The sequence below is a fragment of the Musa acuminata genome, chromosome BXJ3-1 (assembly GCF_036884655.1).
Source record: "Musa acuminata AAA Group cultivar baxijiao chromosome BXJ3-1, Cavendish_Baxijiao_AAA, whole genome shotgun sequence".
NCBI lineage: Eukaryota > Viridiplantae > Streptophyta > Magnoliopsida > Zingiberales > Musaceae > Musa > Musa acuminata.
The window spans coordinates 21,998,298-22,017,293 of NC_088349.1; the positions used below are offsets into that span (position 1 = coordinate 21,998,298).

At 35.5% G+C, this 18,996-nt stretch overlaps 1 protein-coding gene across 1 annotated transcript; it reads left to right on the plus strand.

The window, feature by feature from the left end:
* The first annotated feature begins 765 nt into the window (after positions 1–765).
* Positions 766–9,243, plus strand: LOC135628483 (aspartic proteinase oryzasin-1-like). The gene is made up of 14 exons (XM_065135160.1): positions 766–894; positions 1,017–1,412; positions 1,493–1,553; positions 3,295–3,389; positions 3,488–3,600; positions 5,740–5,908; positions 6,026–6,065; positions 6,140–6,204; positions 7,762–7,875; positions 7,986–8,050; positions 8,171–8,327; positions 8,415–8,534; positions 8,789–8,877; positions 9,004–9,243. The coding sequence occupies exons 2-14, from the start codon at positions 1,038–1,040 to the stop codon at positions 9,086–9,088; spliced, it is 1,548 nt and encodes a 515-aa protein (XP_064991232.1). The 5' UTR covers positions 766–894; positions 1,017–1,037; the 3' UTR covers positions 9,089–9,243.
* The last annotated feature ends 9,753 nt before the right edge of the window (positions 9,244–18,996 follow it).

The window sequence follows — 18,996 nt, forward strand, 5'->3', positions numbered from 1 at the left end:
GGTTTGCGTGAAAGCAATCGTTGTGACGCTTGAGCTTGGTTCGCTTCCCGGTTCACACGACGTGGCAGGGCGCTTAACAGCGATCGCATCGCCACTTTGCTTGCACGTCACCGAGTTCTCCGACTCCGTAACAAACTTCCCCGAAAATGGTACCCGATCAACGACCACGTCTCTCACTCTTTTCCTTAATTTGCTGGTTGGATCCACATCGAGCAACCGCATGTCATGTACACGCTGGCCTTAGTGCCGTGTTTGGTATATTTGACGAGTCCGTCAGTTTTAAGTCTTGCGTTGTGATTGGTTCCGTGACTTGTGCGTTCCCGCACGGAAAACGCAACACCGCCGTTGGGTCGACGCCAATAACGTCTGGGCTTTACGTCCGACGAATAAGGAATCTGAACCGTCAAATCTGAATTGATAAGTACGTGGCACCATCGAGCGGACTTGTGATGCGCTTGCGGTCGCAGATTATGCGGGAAAATCGAACCACGCCGGAACGCGATCCTTGTGACCCTACACTGAGGTCGCCTGGATCCCCTCCAATCATACTTCTAAATAGTATCTGTCAATTCACACATCTGCAGGTTTCAACCACCAACTTTAAATTTGAGACGGTCCGATCAGAACTCCACGCGTATCGACAATAGAGAGGATCCCGTACCCGAGGAAGAAAGCCATCTCATCGAACGGCTTTGTCGCTTCAAGGGAAGGATCGGACGGTGTACAACGAGAAATCCGTCGCCTTTCGACTCTATATATCCGTGAGACCAGTGCGTTTTACGTGCTTCGTTGCATTGCAAAGGTTGTCGAGCTCCTCTCTCTGAGAGCCGCTCCCTTCTCCTCACATTGCCTTCGTTCCGCTCACCCCTCTTCGATCTCAATCCCGCCGCATTGGTGAGTATATCCTTGTTCGATCTGAGCTTCTCTTTTAATGTTTTGTGGAACATTTTCGATTTAGATTCAGCGGTTTAATCTCATTGGTCCTGTTTCCTGTTGATTGTCCGATCATGTCCTAGATTGAGGAACCTTGGGTGATCATGGAGACTGGCCGTGGATGTCTCGCGATTCCTCTCCTCCTTTCGATCCTCTTGCTTCCTTTGGGATTCCCGACCACTGGTGCCGCCGATGCTTTGATTCGGATAGGTCTGAGGAAGAAACCGTTGGGTGAGAATGGCCGGATCGCAGCCCGGCTTTTGGATAAGGAGGGGAAGGATTTGATGGCCCGGAGGCACGGATTGAGAGGTGGTGTTGGGAGTAATGAGGAAGATGAAGATATTGTTTCCCTCAAGAACTATTTGAACGCTCAGTACTTTGGGGAGATTGGCATCGGTTCCCCTGCGCAGAAGTTCACCGTGATTTTTGATACGGGTAGCTCGAATCTGTGGATTCCTTCTTCTAAGTGCATCCTCTCGGTGAGCTTTGTCTCTCTTTGGTTGGAAAATCGAATATCTTGCAGTTCTTCAAATCACCAGTTCGTAGTGCGTCAATGCAGGTCGCTTGCTATTTCCATTCGAAGTACAAGTCAACCGCATCCAGCACATACCAGAAGAATGGTCTGTCTTTGGCATAAAATGAACGACTTTATTTTGTCATTGTTCTCTTGTAGTTGCCTCCCCCTTTTCCTTATTTACACGCATGTTGCCAGGAATTTATTTTAATAGCATTTATATTCTATAACATTGTTAAAACTTTAATTTATATGGTTCAGGGATGGAAAAGATGTGGAAGTAGGCTTCTACAAATGATGAATTATGAACAGGGTTTTGATCGGTCATTATAGAAGCAATCCATTTATGTTATACTTCTCATATGAATGATTGTAAAGGACACATATATCTAAAAGAATAACAGTATCAACTTGGCTCAGGGGCCAACCAAGTGGAAGTCATCTTTACCATTTGACTGGGCTTTCTTCTTTTAAGTTCTTTTCCCTTTTGAATAAGTGTACAATGGCTCTAGCGACTGTGATACTTTCCTCGTTGTACCTAAGTTCATCTGAGATCAATAATAAGACTTGATTTAGCTTCATAATTTCTTCCCATCAGTTACCTTTGTGTCGGGGTTCACCTCCTCAAATATATCATGGACAAGTGCATCTTTTTTATTTATTCATTTATTTATTGGGCCCTTTCTTTTGTGTGTTCTCAGATGAGATAATACTTTTTCATAGTATTGTATTATAAGGTTCTGATATAGTTGAATTAGTATAGATGATTTTCCATCATCTCGGTATCTATTGGTATTACGTCTAACTTATTCTGAGTGTAGTTTCCTCACTCCATCTTCTATTATAACATCATCGATTCATCTGTACATACTCATATTCACTGCACTATCTACGTAGGTACTTCACTTATTCCAAGTTTTTTATCCTCTAAAACCTGTCATCATCTTAACATGTTCTTTTCTATTAGAGATGTGTAGAAAAACAGACACCAAATGTATCTCTGCAGTTTACACGTCCTTCTTTTAGTCTATGAATGTTATTTTCGTTACTGTTTTAGAGTAACCTTAGCATGTTCTAGGAACTGGCTTGGCTTTCCCCTAGCGTCTTACATAGGCAATGCTCTCGATCATATTTATGTAATGGAAAAAATTCATTTTGTTTTCAAAGCATGCTCCACTGTATCTCTTAGCTTCGAGTTAATAATTAAATGTATGTCTCTTCTTCTTTTCAATTATTTGTTACTTAATTCGCCAAGTAAATATCTTTCCTTTTCTTTATAGAGATTTTCAAAACTCATATTATACTTTAATTTTTATGACCAATCTGTAACCTTGGTGCCTTGAGGGCTTCTTCTGACAAACTTGCTCTTAGCTATAAAATCTTTGACTAGCTATGCTATTTAGCATTTTCTTACAGGTGACTAAATGTTACTATTCTTATTTCTTAGAACTATTAATGTTGATAAGATCATTAGAGATGAAAATTTCAAACTCTTCATCTATTTTCTTTTCTTGCCAATATTTCCTTCTATACCCCTTCTCTTCCTTTTTAACATGGTCTTTTGTGTCTTCCTCAAGTTCTTCAAATCTGGCATTAGGTATTATTTGAATTAATATATGTTCTTTTCAGTATCAACATTTGCTTATTAAATCAGGTTATTTTTTTACCTCGTCAAAGTTTATTGTTCTTGTAAAAGAGTTACTTATTAAAGGCATCTATGTTCGTACCTGATTGCCCTTTGCTGCATTTGAATATCTTTGCAGGCAAGTGTACCTTGATATGTTCTAGTTACTGTTTTGCTATAGCTAAGTAGAGATTCTAATTGCATGTGGCTTTGTCTTGAGCAGGAAAGTCTGCAGAAATCCACTATGGATCTGGATCAATTTCTGGTTTCTTTAGTGAAGATCATGTCACCATCGGTAACCTAATTGTTAAAAATCAGGTTTCAAACTTTTTTATTATTTTACATGTTATTCTTTCACTGGTCCTTAAGATGTCAATTTTCTAATTTTATGGTCTCCTAAACTATAATTCATTCAGGATTTTATTGAAGCCACTAGTGAACCAAGTGTCACATTCCTGGTTGCCAAGTTTGATGGGATTCTAGGACTTGGATTTCAGGAAATATCAGTTGGGGATGCTGTACCTGTGTGGTATTTTAATATGACTTCCTTTCTCCTCGGATGCAAAACTATTACATGATAGTTGATCGTTAAAATTTACTAGACCTGTTTTGAACATGTAACCATTTACATTGCTGTTGTTTGTTTGACAAAGTTCAAAGAATGTTATTCTAATATTTAGTTATCTACAAACAGAAAATTTATTAATATGCTTGTTAGTGTCTTGAAGAATCTTCAAATCCAATTAAAATTCGAAATGCAGAAACATAAGAATGACAAATGTAGCCATGACAAAGAATAGAGATGCAAATTATTTTTTTTATTTACACTATTTGTATTGGACAACTATCATTCTACATATCCTGCACTTTATTTTTTATGCTTCTTCACTGAAACTTGGTTTGTCATAAACAAGTATAATTATGAGAAAGCAGACCTATATCCTTTACTTGAGAAATTACCTTGTTAGGGTGATTTATACTTGGATAGGGCTTAGAGATCATTCCTTGTCCACAATGGTTCTATAATTTCCTTGTTAAAAACTTGTGACAAGCATATATTTGCTTGTTTAAATGCTAGTTGTGTATATTACTTTTATTTAAGGTCCTTATGTATGGTTTTTAACACAAATAATGTTTAAGTAACATGAAGGGAAATTTTGGAAGGGCCCAAAATTACCTTGTTAGGGTGATTCATACTTGGATAGAGCTTAGAGATTATTTCTTGTCCAAATGGTTCTATAATTTCCTTGTTAAAAACTTGTAACAAGCATAGATTTGCTTGTTTAAATGCTAGTTGTGTATATTACTTTTATTTAAGGTCATTATGTATACCTTCTTGGTTTTTAACACAAATAATATTTAAGTAATGTGAAGGAAAATTTTGGAAGGACCCATTGAACTTTTATAATAGGTGCTCACCAGATAGGCAACTCAAATTTTTGTTAGAAATTATCTCTTTTTATTCTGAGTTCTTTCCATCGGGGAGAGAAGTGTAGCTTTAGGTCAGGTCAGAACAACCCTAGATTTATCAGGCCATTTTCACCTAATTTACTGGAATAATAAAAAAATAATAATGATCAACCTAAGGATTGAAATATCATATCCTACCGGAGTTTCGATGTTCGCTCGGTATGGTACGATACTATATACCGAGTAGTATACCGTTCGGTATATCGCTCAGTATATATTTATATATATAAATATTCTTATAAAAGGTGATATTGCCTTATATATATATATATATATATATATATATATATATATATATATATATATATATATATATATATATATATATATATATATATATTCTGTTCCATCTGGTAATGGGCGATTCGTGTACCGATCAACTGACGGACCAGTACATACCGTCCATACCGAACGATATTATACAAAATTGCATGCCTTGGATCAATTATGCCTCTGGGTCCACAAGCTCACTTTTTTGTAGTTATTAGAAAAGGAAACTAATCCCATCACCTCCCAAAATCCTACTAAATGAGATCTTTGGAACTATCAAAATTAAAAGATTTAATAGAAAATAATTTCCCTGATTTATGATTTTATTATTTCGAGATTTATAAACACCAACTATACCAAAAATTGTAATCTAGATATAAAAAAAGTGATGGAAATGCAGAGTAATACTAGTAAATTTCCTATCACTGCAGTGAATAAAATTTCATTGTGGATACAGCACTTGAACATGTGGCAAATTGCATAGTTGATTTACAAAGCGACTTCGTAATTGGTTAATTTATTGTTAAGATTTTGAAATGCAGAAGCCATTCATCATTCTCAACAACTGTAAAATGAAAATTTTCAGCTAATGTTTTCCAAGGAATATGTGCAGTTATTAGTCTAGCTTTCTTTATAGTGATCTTGAAAGACTCCATAAGCTTATTTTTTATAAATGTTCTAGTGAAATTTCCTGGTGCTTAGATGTTTTTGTAGATGAAGCATTATCGTTTTAAAGTGTCCTTTATGGCATCAATTATAAAGTTGATGTTTTGTGTTGTGTTCATTGCATCTTGCATCATTCTATCAGGTGATTAGGTGGTTCTCGTATGCTTTAGATATTTTGGAAATTATCTTATTTGAAAATTTTCATTTACACGTGACTAGAAGTGTTTAGTTTGATTAACTCAGCTAACCTTTCTAATGGTAGGTATAATATGGTCAACCAAGGACTTATCAAAGATCCTGTTTTTTCATTCTGGTTTAACCGAAATGCTGAGGAAGGGGAGGGAGGTGAAATTGTTTTTGGAGGAGCTGATCCAAACCACTATAAGGGTGAACATGTATATGTCCCTGTTTCTCAGAAAGGTTACTGGCAGGTGGGTGTTCTTAGCATGTGTGCTCAATTAATTGAATACTGAGTTGTGCAGATTGGCTACTGAATTTACTTGTTTTCACAACTGCTGTTACATGTTTCCCTAAATTTGTCTTGGCAGTTCAACATGGGAGATTTGTTTATTGGTGATGAAGCTACTGGTATTGCTTAGTGGTTTATATTATCATAACTGGATGTTCTTACATCTACTAATACTATATTTTGTGTTTATCAGGCTTATGTTCTGGTGGGTGTGCGGTAATTGCAGATTCTGGAACTTCTTTGATTGCCGGGCCAACGGTTTGTATATACTTGATCATCCTTTGATGCCATCAATGTTTCTGTTATTTGTCTCAGAAAAAAATAATTTATCTATGTCTTAGAAAGCTGGACATGGATGTGAATATCATATGAATGTACAATAAAATGAAATAAATGTTAATAATTCTTTATTAGAAAAGAAAATTTTGTAGTAAATGTGAAAACGAAAGCATCAAAATAATATTGTAGATAGAAAAATCAATCAAAGAAAATTTTTTAATTAGATTAATGCAGCTTAATTTAACACTATATGGTTGGAAGTTTGGGACTCAAACCATGTGTGTACCATTATCCAGAAGATTTTGGATAGCGGGATTTAAATACATATAAAGATATGTGATAGATACATATTTATGTAAACATACCCAGCTTGACTTAGATATGAAAACATATTTAGATGGATATTACTCAATCCACTTTCAATGTCACTGTAGCTTCATACTTTGTGGAGAACAATTTACCTGCATCTTCAGTTCCATGTCAAGGTTACTGATTGGACATCATTAGTCTAGTGTAGTAGTATCTAGGAGATCACGTGCATGGTCTAATTGTTGAGTCATATACTCATAGATTCCCTTTGGAGACTATTTTCTCACAAGGCTACTTATCAACTTATCAAATACCTTAGATCTACATGTCTGCCAATGATTTTTAGTCTTGATAGGTTGAGTAGATGGATGAGGTTATCGATTGTGCTCATGGGACTCTTTCATGCTGACTTTGTCAGAAAAAGAAAGCAATTTGCTTGAAATGGTGTTGCAGTTAAACACCTTCCTCATAATTTTATTTTCTGTCTACATACCTCATCTTAAAATAAAGAGTATTCTTCAGTTACGGAGCTCTTTCGCCTATAGTTTTGTAAAGTGCCAATCTTCTCACTCTTTCTTGATGTTAAGTTGTCTATCCTAAGTATTACAATTTTGTGCGATATCAAGCTCCTTGTTCTTGCTTGATGTGAAGTTGTCTCTCCAATCACTATTCACTATGCTCTTTCCAAAATTCAAACTGTCTGGTAATCTGTTAATTGATAGCTTTGGGTATTTCATCTGAAAAATGTGTAGATCTATATATTGGTTTGTCGGTATCAATGTATTCGATGAAGATCTAAGTGCCAAATAGTTTAGAACACGTTTTTACTGCATCTGAATTTATTTATGTGGCCTTCTGAAATCATTACAGTAGTTAATTATTGTGTGCAATAGCTTTAAGTCAATTTTAAAAAAAAAATACAAGTGTATATTTTGTTCTTTTAAATAAAATGATATACAAATGTATATTTTATTTTTTTAAAATAAAAAAAATACACTAGTATATATTGGAAGAAATTTCTATTACATTAAATGGTATATTTGGACTCGAACCTGAGACAACCATTGATTTTTTATGTAATAATGCATTAATCAATTGGATGTCTCAAGACAACTTTTAAGTCAGTTATTGCAGCAATGACTATTAAAATTGAAGTTACAACCATTGATTTTTTATCAACATAACACCAGACTTTGTCAATGAAAGATCACCTTCATATCTTTGCAGGCTGCTATTGCAGAAATTAATAACAGAATCGGAGTTTCTGGTGTTGTTTCTCAAGAATGCAAAGCAGTAGTTGCTCAATATGGGCAACGAATTTTTGAAATGTTGATATCACAGGTCTGAAACAATGTATTAATGCATAGATAATTTAGACATTCATTTTGACTACCTTAATCAAGTTAATTTATGCATCAGAAAAGGCATGCTAATCCTGGTTTATTTGTCAGACACAACCTACCAAAATGTGCTCTCAGATTGGTCTATGTGCTTCTGATGGAACTGGCGCCGTTAGGTGAGCAATCGAATTGTTCCTAGTTATTTTTGTATTCTCTTAGAAATTCAATAATATATCTGTATGTTGACTATTGTTATTCACATACATCATGCACTTGAATCTATATTATATATCCAGTATTGCCATTGAGAGCGTAGTCAGTGAAAACAAGGATGTTTCATCTAGTCTGCACAATGATGCTATGTGCAATGCTTGTGAAATGGCACTTGTGTGGATGCAGAATCAGCTAAGCCAGAACCAGACACAGGAGGAAATGTTGAATCACATCAACGAGGTTAGATTATTTTCGAGTTTCAAGTATAACGCCATTTTCGCTTCTGCAGTAGTTTGTTTATTTAACTTTTTCATCTAATGCATCCAGCTATGCGAACGGCTGCCCAGCCCCATGGGAGAATCATCTGTGGACTGTGCTGCCATACCTTCCATGCCTAGTGTCTCTTTCACCATTGGTGATAGGATATTCGAGCTTCAACCAGAGCAGGTATGATCCTGTTCTACATTTCGCACAAGTCTCCTGACAGTTCTTTGGTTCTTGAATACATGATTAAATTCCAAACAAGTGGACCAAATGTTTTGCACAACCCATGTGCAGAAAGAATGAGGTCACTATTTTATTCTTGACTAAGGAAGATAAATGTGTAGCCGTGGATCTATTTCTCCACCTACGTTCCTTTTGTTGATGTTGTTCATCGTTAATACTCATGATCATCTTGCTCCTCTGATTGGTGCCCGCAGTACATTCTCAAGGTTGGTGAGGGAGCTGAAGAACAGTGCATCAGTGGGTTCACAGCTTTGGATGTTCCACCACCACGAGGCCCTCTCTGGTGTGTATTTTCCAGTCTTCCTGCCTGCATTCTTAAGTCATCGTTTTGTGTCTCTCCGTCTGCTGCATTTGTGATGTGTAGCAATGTAATGTGCAACATCTTGCGTAACGTCTGAAATTGCTGCAGGATATTGGGAGATGTATTCATGGGAGTCTATCATACTGTGTTTGACTATGGCAACTCGAGAGTTGGCTTCGCACAAGCAGCTTAGACAAGTATGCGATGACTTGATCATATCCTGAAATACTTGTTTTAAGTGTTTTATTATTAACGCAAAGACAGTATATGTGTATACAAAATTGTGTTTGCTATGTTCACTCTCCTTGAATTACTAAAATGCGTTTGGTAATCGACTTGTGGTTTTCATATTGTGTTGTTTTCTAATTAGTTGACCATCCACTTGTTGGCTACATGATTCAGGCCAATTTAGGCTTTAATTGGGTTTTATTTGCAGACTTATTTTTTTGTCTATTTGGTTCGTGAATGTGTTAAGAGTCTCGTTTTAGAGACGAAGATCCAAAGGAAATGTGGATTTGCTTTCCGTTCATAAATCAGTTCAATTTTGATATATTCAGATCAATTTGGAGTTTTGCATGAAGTTAAATCACACGAGTATAAGGGGACTGTAATTGGCAGTTTGATTTTTGCTGAATAGCTTTTCATTGTGTTAGGTAGACTCTTTTAGGTATACTATATCTGGATGTAGAATTCCAGTTTAAATCTTCTAGATAAAGAAAGATATGGATTTGTTTATAAGGGAGTGTACTTACTACTTTTGACTTAAGTTTACTAGTCCTGTGTATGGTCAGATATGATGAAAGATTCGATAAGTATTTTGGAAGTATGCACAAGAAAAGAAAATTAATGGATCAGTTGTCATTAAACCATGTTATAATTATCAAAAGAATTCAGAATGGTAGAAGGAGAGCCAACCTATGCAACCGATACAGTAGTAAATCACTTTATATTATGATGTCCCAAAGATTTGCAGAACCTGTCATAAAGCTTTGCACACATCAACATATCCTCATCCTCCAAGGAGGAGCTTCAGAGAGGACTATGAGAAATGTCATAGGGTTGTATGGTACCTTTATTTACACAGTTCTCGACAAGAAAGTGGATGCTGATACTATGGCTACTTTTTGTGGGGGCCTGGCAGCTTAAATATACTGAATGCATTAATCACAACTAATAATTACTTTGAGTTAGGTGCTTCATTACATCTGAAAAAGCAGAGCATCTTATCTTGACCAAATTCTTTGCCTGTGAATCTGTCATTTCTTCATCTAAAAATATTCGAGTTAAAAAGACTTTTAAAAGAGGAGGACACAAATGAAGATGCTACCAGCTGATGAGAATAGTATCTAGTGATTTGTCTATGGTGGAGGAAATGAGATAGGTGATAAGGATTCTTACTGTTACCTGGAATCTGTATTGCAGTACAGATTCTTAAGAACTTGGGTCAGTCCTGTTCTCTCAGCATCTCAGCAGAGAAGCGATTCTTAGCTGGTGCCAAATTCTTGAGGATCTTAACATTCAACATCTCTTAGACGAATTTTTCTTTTGGCCACAGTTCTGCTAAGATTCTGATTTCTGATGGAGCAAAGTTCTGTTTGTCACCAAATGGCAGTAGTGATAACAGTGCATCCACAAGCTTGGCCACTGCATTCCAAGGTCAGAGGAAAAGAAGCACCAGTTTCAACTTTAGAATGTTGATAGAGAGCCCCATTTCTTTAATTCAAATCCAGAAAAAAGTATTCTTCCCGTATGAACAATAGACTGTTTAATATGCTACATAATGCAAATGTGATTGTGTGTGTGTGTGTGCGTGGAGAGGAATGGAACAAACAATTCTTTCTGATCTGTTGTTTGCTATATCAAGTACTTGAGCTGATGATACATGAATAAGAAAATGTTTCAAATTGTTATGTAAGCTGATATCACAGTGATTAGAAGCTGGTTTTGTCAATGAAAAATATGCTTACCTAGGGAATATTTGATAATACCATGATCACAAAAAGCAGAATTATTTTCATTTTGATCACTGCAAAATATCATTCCAGATATATCTGGGAATCTGAAGCAGTTCCTACGCTCCTGTGCTTTTAACCTTTCAAACTGAGGAATAGATACTCTTTTGGATCTTAAGCCATGCCAAGCAAAGCGAAGGAACATCATCAACTTGCCCAACTCCGACTCCAGATCATCCACATCAACTTGATGGAAAGAGGAGCCTGAGGTTGTGGCAATATATCCAATGATTTAATTTTTTTTATTCCAGAAAAGCTTTCCATGGATTATCTCAGACTCGTATGCTTGCTGCATGATCAATTTAAGATCATTCTGTCATCGGTGCATCTCCTTGTCTATGTAAACCATTTTTGGAGAGACAACAAACTAACTTGGACATTTTGTGATCTCAACATTAATGTGTTATCCCTTCACAAGCAAACAACAATCTAAAGCTTGTGGCAGCTAGCTACATCTTAAGCTAATGCATCAATTTTTCTGATATTATTATATGATTCTTTTTATGTAGTTGATATAATTCCTTGAAATTTTCTCTCTAAAGCTTTGATGTCTTTCTCTGCTTGGACTTCTCTCCAAAGCCGGATTTTGGCAGCATTAAGATGATTCCATGCAAAGCAGTGAAAGGAAATCTTATTCTGAACATCCTTTTTAGGAGGGACATTTTGATCTGTCACTCCACCACACAATCCTCATCTGATTCTTTCCTACTCACTACAACGGTTCCAGTGATCACATCTCTCTCTCCCTCTCTCTCTCTCTCTAAGAGTATTATTCGCCAACTGGAACCGCCACCACAGAACCCCTCCACTCTTGCTCCCTTCTCCCTTATATAAGTAGCACCTGGTGTAGCTGTTCTCTCCATATCAGCTTACACTTAGTTGTAGCAGTGAGCTGAGCTCTGAGAGAGAGAGAGAGAGTGTGTGTGTGTGTGTGTACAATTCCCTCATTCCTGTCACCCTTTGAAGCATTTTATCAAACACCTAGCCCCTCTCTCCCTCGTCTCCGTTCGGTGCCCTTCACAGAGCATGGCATCCGGTTCGGTGACCACCTGCTGGACCGCGAAGCAGAACAAGATGTTCGAGAAGGCGCTGGCGGTGTACGACCAAGACACGCCGGACCGCTGGCACCACGTCGCCCGCGCCGTCGGAGGGAAGACCGTGGACGAAGTGAAGCGCCACTACGAGCTGCTCGTCGCAGACGTCCGCCGGATCGAGAAGGGCCATATGCCTTACGCCACCTACCTCTCATCTGGGATCAGGGGTACTCCCTCTCTCTCTCTCTCTCTCTCTGTCTGCAGGAGTTGGTGGCGCATCATGTTCTTAGGCTACTTGTCTTCCTCTGTCACGAAACTTGGGATGTCGCTTTTGGTCGTTCAAATGACCAACAGACCCAAGCAAGGTCTAAATCCATACGACCGGACACCAATCCGGCTGTGATGGATCAGTGATTTATCGATTGGATCAATGGGTCACGTGATCAGATTTTAGATTTTATATAACAAAAAATTAAGAAAGAAAGAATTATTATTTACACATTATATATAAAGAGATAGAATTTTATTTGAAGGTTAAAAAATATATTGAAGATTAATTATTTGGCTAAAGAAATTGGATGGTGAAAGAAAAATAGAAAAGAACAAATAAAATTATTTGGTTAGTGAAGAAAGAAGTAGAAAGATAGTAGAAAATATGCGCCTTATAAAATTATTTATTTTTTCTTTTTTCAAAAATATAATTTCGATCTGATTTTAATAATAACTAACTGTAGCATAAAAAAGCAAACATATATTCCAACTAAGACTTACTTAGTCTTCATAGATGAGATAGATAGATGCCTTTGCCTTTGAGGTCACTTCACCACTCCTAAGCCCAAAGATGTGCACGAATGACTAAAGCTAATAAGGCTAAAGGGCAGGGATTTTTTGGTGAAGGATTTGACATAACTTTATATGGATTGTTCAGTCTTCTGATTTCTCTCTCTCTCTCATACACACACTCTCTCTCTCTCTCTCTCTCTCTCTCTCTCTTTCTGCAGGTTGAAATGGTTGAAACATGAAGGAAAGAATTGACTCTCTTCTCTGCACATCCACTTGGAAGAAACAGATACTGCAAATACTGTAAAAGGATCAGGAAGTCTTTGATCTTTAGTAGCCTACTCTTCTTTCTTATATCCTAAACTGTATATATATATTTAGTAATGTTCGTAACAAATTTCTATATAATTTCCGAAAAACAAAAAATCATAATCAGTGTGTTTCTATATAGTTTGAAGAGAAATTTTAATTCAATCACTCAGCTTCCAGCTGGCCATAGATTTGTGTCTTCTTCTTCTCCTCCTCCTCTGAATGTGTGAAGAGCACTCGAGAGACGATCATGTCTCGGTCGGTCATTTTACTGCATTTATAGCTGAAGTAGTACTCACATGAGAGGCAGGAAAATGGCAGCAGTGTTTGTTGATCCCTCCCCTTTAAAGCAACCATCTTACAAAACTTGTTTTTTTGCTTCTGTAATCCCCATTCCCGATGCCATCATCATCAGAATCCGAAAACCAGAACAAGAAAAGAAGATTGTCCCCAAAAACCGTGAAACTTCCGTTTGGGTTCCATCTCCGATGCAACACACTAACAAGGAGTACAGATGAACAATGAGATTGTTAGTGTTAGATGTTCTTCTTTTCTAATTAAAAAATACACATATGATTAGATGGAAGAATAAATATATTAGTATTAATTTTTCAAATATAGTATTGAAGTAAAAACTGCAAAGAACTACTGTTAAATAAAATTGCCATAATATGAATAATAGCCTGCACTACATTACAAGCGTATATTAGCTTCTTCTTCTTCTTCTTCTTCTTCTTCTCCTTCTTTAAATAATAATAATAATATTATTATTATTATTATTATGATACGATAGAGGTAGTCTTCCATGGATTATTATTTGACTTGGCTTCTTTTGTGTGGTCAATGTTGAAAACAAGGGAAAAAGTCATAAATACAGGAACATATGAGTTTGGAAGAAGAGAGATATCTTTACCATTAGACTCAGAAAATGTGTTTTATTCTAACTTCTACTGCTAATCTAAACGGTCATACGTGATAGATACTTCTTCACTACAGATCTCAAGAAGAATTAGCGCAAGTCAAACTTTGGTTTGAACTATGATAGAAAATTAGTCGGATTTTTGTAAAATAACTAACGAATTGATTTTTCAAAAATAAAAGAAAATTTTTGGAAAATATAATCCACAAGAACCAAAAGTATCTCAAAATATAATCGAAATTTCTCCCACTCATGCAAATGAAATTCAGGAGAACACAACACTTCTTAATAATATTAAGAGAAGAAAGCCCCAAAGATAGTGTTCCTCTTCTCTGCCTGCTAGCGTGATGATTTTCACTTTAAGCAAGCAAACAAATATTTTTAAAAAAAATTTGATTGATTTTTAATTTGAGCATAAGAAAAGATCGTACAAGAGAGAATAATCAAATAAACCCAGCATAATAATTTATATAAACTTAGAGTTTAGTCGAACTCTCTCCAGTTTATTGACTCTATCAATTCTCTCAACGGTACCCTTTGGAAGCTTCGTATAATTATGTTGGACATTCAACTCATTGTATTCCAACTCAACATCGTCCTTACACGTATCGATAGATTTCTTAGTCATACATCAATCTTTGTGGGATCCTCGGTCTTCCTCGTTTTTTTCTCTCCTAAAGGATCTCTATATATGTTTTTTGTAACTTGATAATTAATTATTAAAATTAAAGATTTTTTTGAATTGATATTATAATCGAATGTAACTTGGGTTATGCAAGGATAGGGTTTTTAAGTTAGAAATAAATATATTAATAGCATAAGTTTAACAAAATCAATATAAATTAGGTAAGAATAGTATCACGTATCTTTTTCGGGCTTTGAGGAATAGACTTGCGTAAGGTTCATATTTCAATCCGTTACGAATTGTCCTTCTATAAATATTAAAATATCTACAGAAAAAATTATTTAAACTATTAGATTATTTTGTTACAATATAAACTTTAAAATTTAAATAAATTAAATAATCACATATGTAGATATACCTGATTGTTGATTCTACCACCAAAACGAACAACGGGCCTCCATAGGTGATGGATCGAGGTCCTCGATCCTATGCATCTGCATATCAATATGATATGTTTGTTAAACCTAATCCTAAAATTGATCCCACGATAGTATATTGATACACCACATGCCATTGGTGCATTAATGTGATGACGATTATAGGTTGATCGTCATGAATCACATTTATCCGAGGTAGCTCCTGAGGCATGTATTAGTGAATGTTAGAGCTTCTACTTTCGCTACTGATCTGTTACTCCGTATTGTACTATTGCTTGGGGAAGTATGACCAACTATCACTGTACTACTATTGGTCATATGATTCTCCATAATACGATGACTATAAATATGATAAGCTTCACGTGTCTACATCATGTAAGCGCTATCGCATCTGCTCAAATTCATCCACTGCCTTCCCCTTTCCCCTTCCCCTTCCACGCAAAAACTTGACTAGTACCTTGTCGAGTTCTATAATTTGAATCTTGGGTGGTATGCGTTAAATATTTCTCCTTGGTCTATGCACCACCCTCAAGTTATGCAGACGAGACTAACAACTGCCCAGCATCGTCGCCATCATCCGTCGAAGCACTATTGTTTATGTTGTTGTCATGTCTCTAAACCGAGTGAGTTGCTGAATGTGATTGTGAAGGCGTCTCATTGCCCGACTCGATTCTTTCCAATGATGCGACTGATGCTACTGCTTTCCCCTTTCCCTTTGTACGTTGGGCGAACGACTATGACCGTTGGGTGTTTGTAGTTCCTCGAGCAGTTTGACTTGATGTTGTTTGACTCTTGCCACATTGTGATCGAGGGAGATTTTTCACCTATTGGGGTTATGCTTCCTCTTCTTCTATTGCTTTAGTGATAAAACACGAAGGACGTTGAGGATCTTCCATCTCATCAAGTAGAGGATCCTCTCAATTCTCTACTATTTCAACCCACTCCAACATCGGCTCTAAATCTTCGTTATAGAATTGGAGGTTGATGGGATCAATATCTGGTTCCTCTGGCTCCTTATCCAACTTAGCACATCGCAACCTTAGCTGCATGTTATAATGGACATATACTAGTTTCTCTAATCGTCTACACAAGAGTTTGTTGTGAACCTTCATATGAATCAATGCAAACGTTGACCAATTACGTTCACAACCATTAGATGTCGTCATCTGTGAAAGTACACGAACGACAACCTTCCTTAAACGTGGTGCATCTCCTCCAAATTGTAGCTACCACTCGACTGCAAGAAGATATAAATAGATTTTATTAGCATAATAAATAAATAATTACTCAATATCAAATATAATTAATAATCAATATGTGTAACTTTTCCTTACTAGGATTCATAGTGTAATGACACGAGACAACTACAACATCAGAGAATGAACTAACTGTTTTTCGAAATAATCGATCATTCATAAGAGCATCGACTGCATTAGTAGTGTTTGGCAAAAGTCAACATATAACATTTTGTAGTGTTATTAGTAAATCATTTTGCGTTCCAAGAGCATACCGATATTGAATTGCCGAGTTTAGATAATACCTTATAAAACATAATTTTATTAGTATAATTTTTTATTATATAAAAAATAATACATTAAATTATTCTGAATATAAATTTACTTGTATTATGGATATCTTGATCCATATGAACATCGATGATCAATGATCCGTACGTATTGATCGGCCTTGAAATCATCTTTGAATGCTTTCCTAACATCTACTCTTGTTGAAATCAACATATATTTAAGATATAGCATTTGTAGACGCTTGTCCATATCGACCTTATAGAGAACAATATAAAATTGTTCCACACCTTTTATTATTTCAACTATGGTCTCTCAAACTTTAGATGAAAGAATGGACTTTTCTATATTCTTTCCATCGCTCAATCTCGAATATCTGGAATCAAATGACTCTTGTGAGGTGATCATTACCTTCAAGTCATGCCTTTTTTGTCGTAATGATTTTAATGAAATAAAATTAGTAGCAAACCGAGTGACCTTAGGTCAGAGTATCTCACCGTTTACATATTTTTGCATTAAAGAGTGGGCCCAATAATGATTATATATAAACTTTGTAATTGATTATGCTCGAGCTACACAATTTTTGACTATGCCCAGCTCACCAATATCCTTTAGCATTAGATCTATTGATGGAAAAATAATATTTTTTTTTTTTCATCAATTACAAATTAGCCTTTTTAAAATTCACTCCATTGTCGGTTATTTATTTTGGACAATATACTATGGTCTAATCTCTTCTACTACAATGTCTATTATGCTCTCAATGTAGTCTGCATCTTGGATCTTTTCATAAGCATTAACTGACTTATGAAACACCACCCTTCTATTGCAATAAACAAGAAAGTTAATGATACTCATTTTTGTTTATCTTGTCCAACTGTTATACATCAGTGTCACCCCCATATTCATCTTAGTGCCTTTTGAAGGATTTGATCCAATCCTTCAGTTTTGCTGCCTCCTCATCTAAGTACACGTCATAAATCTCTCTTGGTGTTGGAGGTTAGATCCTCATGCCAGACTTTTGAATAGATGAGACCATGCTTTGATAATATGGACCTTGGGCTGTATTGACTGGAATCTTGTGGAAGTTGAACCATTTTGAAATTATCTTCCTAGCTTCTTTTTTTTTTGTATATGCATCGTCAATCCGTGTTTGTTTCGTTGTTTGTGGGGGATAGGCTTGCAGATCAATATCAACAATATCTGGTATGGACCTCCTACCAATACCTCTCATAAAACCATGGAGTCCACCATGCCTCATGCTATTAGTTCGACCTAACTAAGGAGCAATTGGCTGCCTCATGCTGGCCGACCTCTGGATTCCACCAGCATTACTATGCTCTAATTGTGAGTCAGGTCATCGATGCCTCATTGCTTCATCGACCATATAATAATGCTCCAATGATGCACGAATCTCAATTGTGAGATCCCGACTTCATCGCTGCGATCCTCATACTGATCATTAATTGGTTCCTACGTAGCCTTGCAATATTCTTCTTCAACTCTTGCCTTCTTTTTTTAATGTATCTTGCTTTGCTCGTTATAGCTTACTTTGAAATAATTTACGGATCTCCGTCAGAACCTTCTTGCATCTTGCAACATCGGGATACCCACCCGGTCAAATACATTTTCACCTAAGTTATTCCTCCACCCTTGCCAATGTAGTCATAATAAATACATTGTCAATTATGATGATTCTCATCTATATTTCGAGCATGAATCTATGCTCATCATATGATTGTTCTTTTGATATCATGATTCTACCAAATTTAAATCAAATAAGCTATAAAGTATAAACATGTTGAATTGACCTAATATCGATAAAAAATTATTAATCATAATATTAAATAATTTTATTAAAATATAACTAATTCTATTTTTCCATCGTAAATATGTGAAACACATAAAAAAATATTAAGTACATTATTTTGATCCAATATACATCAAATTATGATAAAATCATCATTAAATATACTAATTACATGATTAACATAGTTAATTATTCATTAATTACTTCTCTTTCAATACTATAAACATGTCAAACACCCTAATAAGTATTAAAGATATTAAATTAATCTAAAATCAATCAAATTTTGATTAAATCATCATTAAAATGACTAATCACAACATTAAATAACTTTAATAAAACCTAATTAAACCTATTTTATCATCATAAATATGTGAAACATATAAAAGAAACACTAAATACATCATTTTAATCCAATATAATTTGATGAAATCATCATTAAATATACTAATTACATGATTAACATAATTAATTACCCATTAATTACTTCTTTTACAATACTATAAACATGTCAAACACGTATTAAAAATATTAAATTGATCCAAAATCGATCATAATTTAATTAAATCATCATTAAAATCACTAATTATAGTATTAAATAATTTTAATAAAACCTAATTAAACCAATTTTACCATCATAAATATCTTTCAATAT